The sequence below is a fragment of the Penaeus monodon genome, chromosome 32 (genome assembly GCF_015228065.2).
Source record: "Penaeus monodon isolate SGIC_2016 chromosome 32, NSTDA_Pmon_1, whole genome shotgun sequence".
Classification (NCBI taxonomy): domain Eukaryota; kingdom Metazoa; phylum Arthropoda; class Malacostraca; order Decapoda; family Penaeidae; genus Penaeus; species Penaeus monodon.
The window spans coordinates 14,497,742-14,499,312 of NC_051417.1; the positions used below are offsets into that span (position 1 = coordinate 14,497,742).

The 1,571-nt window shown below is 35.2% G+C and overlaps 1 protein-coding gene across 1 annotated transcript in view; it reads right to left on the reverse strand.

The window, feature by feature from the left end:
- The window catches only part of LOC119593559 (S-formylglutathione hydrolase-like), a 4,454-nt gene that overhangs the window by 1,228 nt on the left and 1,655 nt on the right, over positions 1 to 1,571 (reverse strand). The window contains exons 2-3 of the mRNA XM_037942517.1: positions 876 to 996; positions 91 to 234 (exon numbers count right to left, since the gene is read on the reverse strand). Coding sequence (XP_037798445.1) covers positions 91 to 234; positions 876 to 996 — 265 coding nt within the window. The remainder of the gene's footprint in view (positions 1 to 90; positions 235 to 875; positions 997 to 1,571) is intronic.

Consider the following 1,571-nt stretch of genomic DNA (forward strand, 5'->3'; position numbering starts at 1 on the left):
GCAGTCATTTTTCACACAAAAAATATTGAAATTTGTGTTTCATTTCTTCTGAATTATATCTTTCTCTCTTTCAGACACAATAGCAAATACATGTACACATAGTCTTCAAATATGGCTTCATACCTGTGCCCCATAATGCCAGCCTTATCGCTCTCCACTTTGAAATTGGCAGCAACAAGGGAAGGGAGCTCTTTGGTGACATAAGAAAACAGGCGATAATTGGTCTTCCACTTTCTTCAGTGGCATCCACGTAGAATCAGCACCAGTGCCAAAATCCCAGCTATCATCCTCTCCAGGAATCTTGCAGTCCCTAATTTTGGAAGACAGATGCTGGATAACGCTTTCACACACGATACCAAATAAATCAAAAGCCAAGTGATCTCAGAATGTCATTCTTTATACAACTGTTTAATTCTAAGGGAATTTGTACAAAAAGTTGATGACCACACTCAATCCCAATGTGTCATTTTTGAAAAAATTATAGTTACGAAAGAAATGACAGATGGAGATATTTTAAAAATCTGAAACCATTATCAATGACTAATAATGGCCCAGATCATATCTATATGGAGAAATCATAACTACCAAATCAACAGGCATGAGGTAGTTCTTTTACACTTACTTTAATTAATACTTCCCTTAGAGATTTGATAAGTTACAATTTAGAGTTATAATCAAGTTTGTGCAATAGTGTATTAATGCATACATGATACTTCCCAAAACAGATGCATAATACTCTCAAATAATGCTTCTGTAAAAAGAATTCATAAGAATCTATACTATCATCTAACTTGATTCCATTTGAAAAATGATCTAGTAGAAAAAAACAACAACTACAATAATAATAATACAAATAAATATATGTAAAACTGCACAATATAACTACATCAACACTAATCATAAGGAGGCTGACAATGGAACCAATCATGATACTCACTTGGGCTGTATCTGGAGCCACTACCAGGAACCCATGTTTTGAAGCATACTGTTGTGCTCCTGCTTTGGTTATGAAGTTTTGTCAGTGCAGGTAAGACCTGACAACCAGTAAATCACAGGCACAGGTCCTATGATGCAAATGAAAATATGATTAGTAAAGAAACTACTTGATCTCTATAAAACTTAATTTATTTTCTTTCTCATTCTCCTACCCCTGTCTTCATCATTTTAGAATTCATAGACCACTTCTCCCATTTCAACTTCTACTCTCTTGGCTCATAACTTTTAACATTTAAACAGTGGCAAGAGAACCCTCTCAGGCAGGGAATATTCCACCCACCCATGTGCTGGAAATCATACTGTGCCACTCAGTCTTCCCTAAAAGCAATTACTATTATGCATCTGCTATTTAAGCGTTAATTCTCAACTCAAATACAAGTCTGTACGAATGGGAAGCATATATGTTTGTAATATTAACAAGACTACCCGTTCAGAATACAGAATACAATATAACAAGAAACTCAGTATGTAAATGTTGGGCATAGCTATTTTGTGGTCACTACGCTGTGCTGTGAAGTGTTTTAGTACATTTAAATCTGCCACGTGAGTATTAGTAGGTACTGTATTCTTTGAAC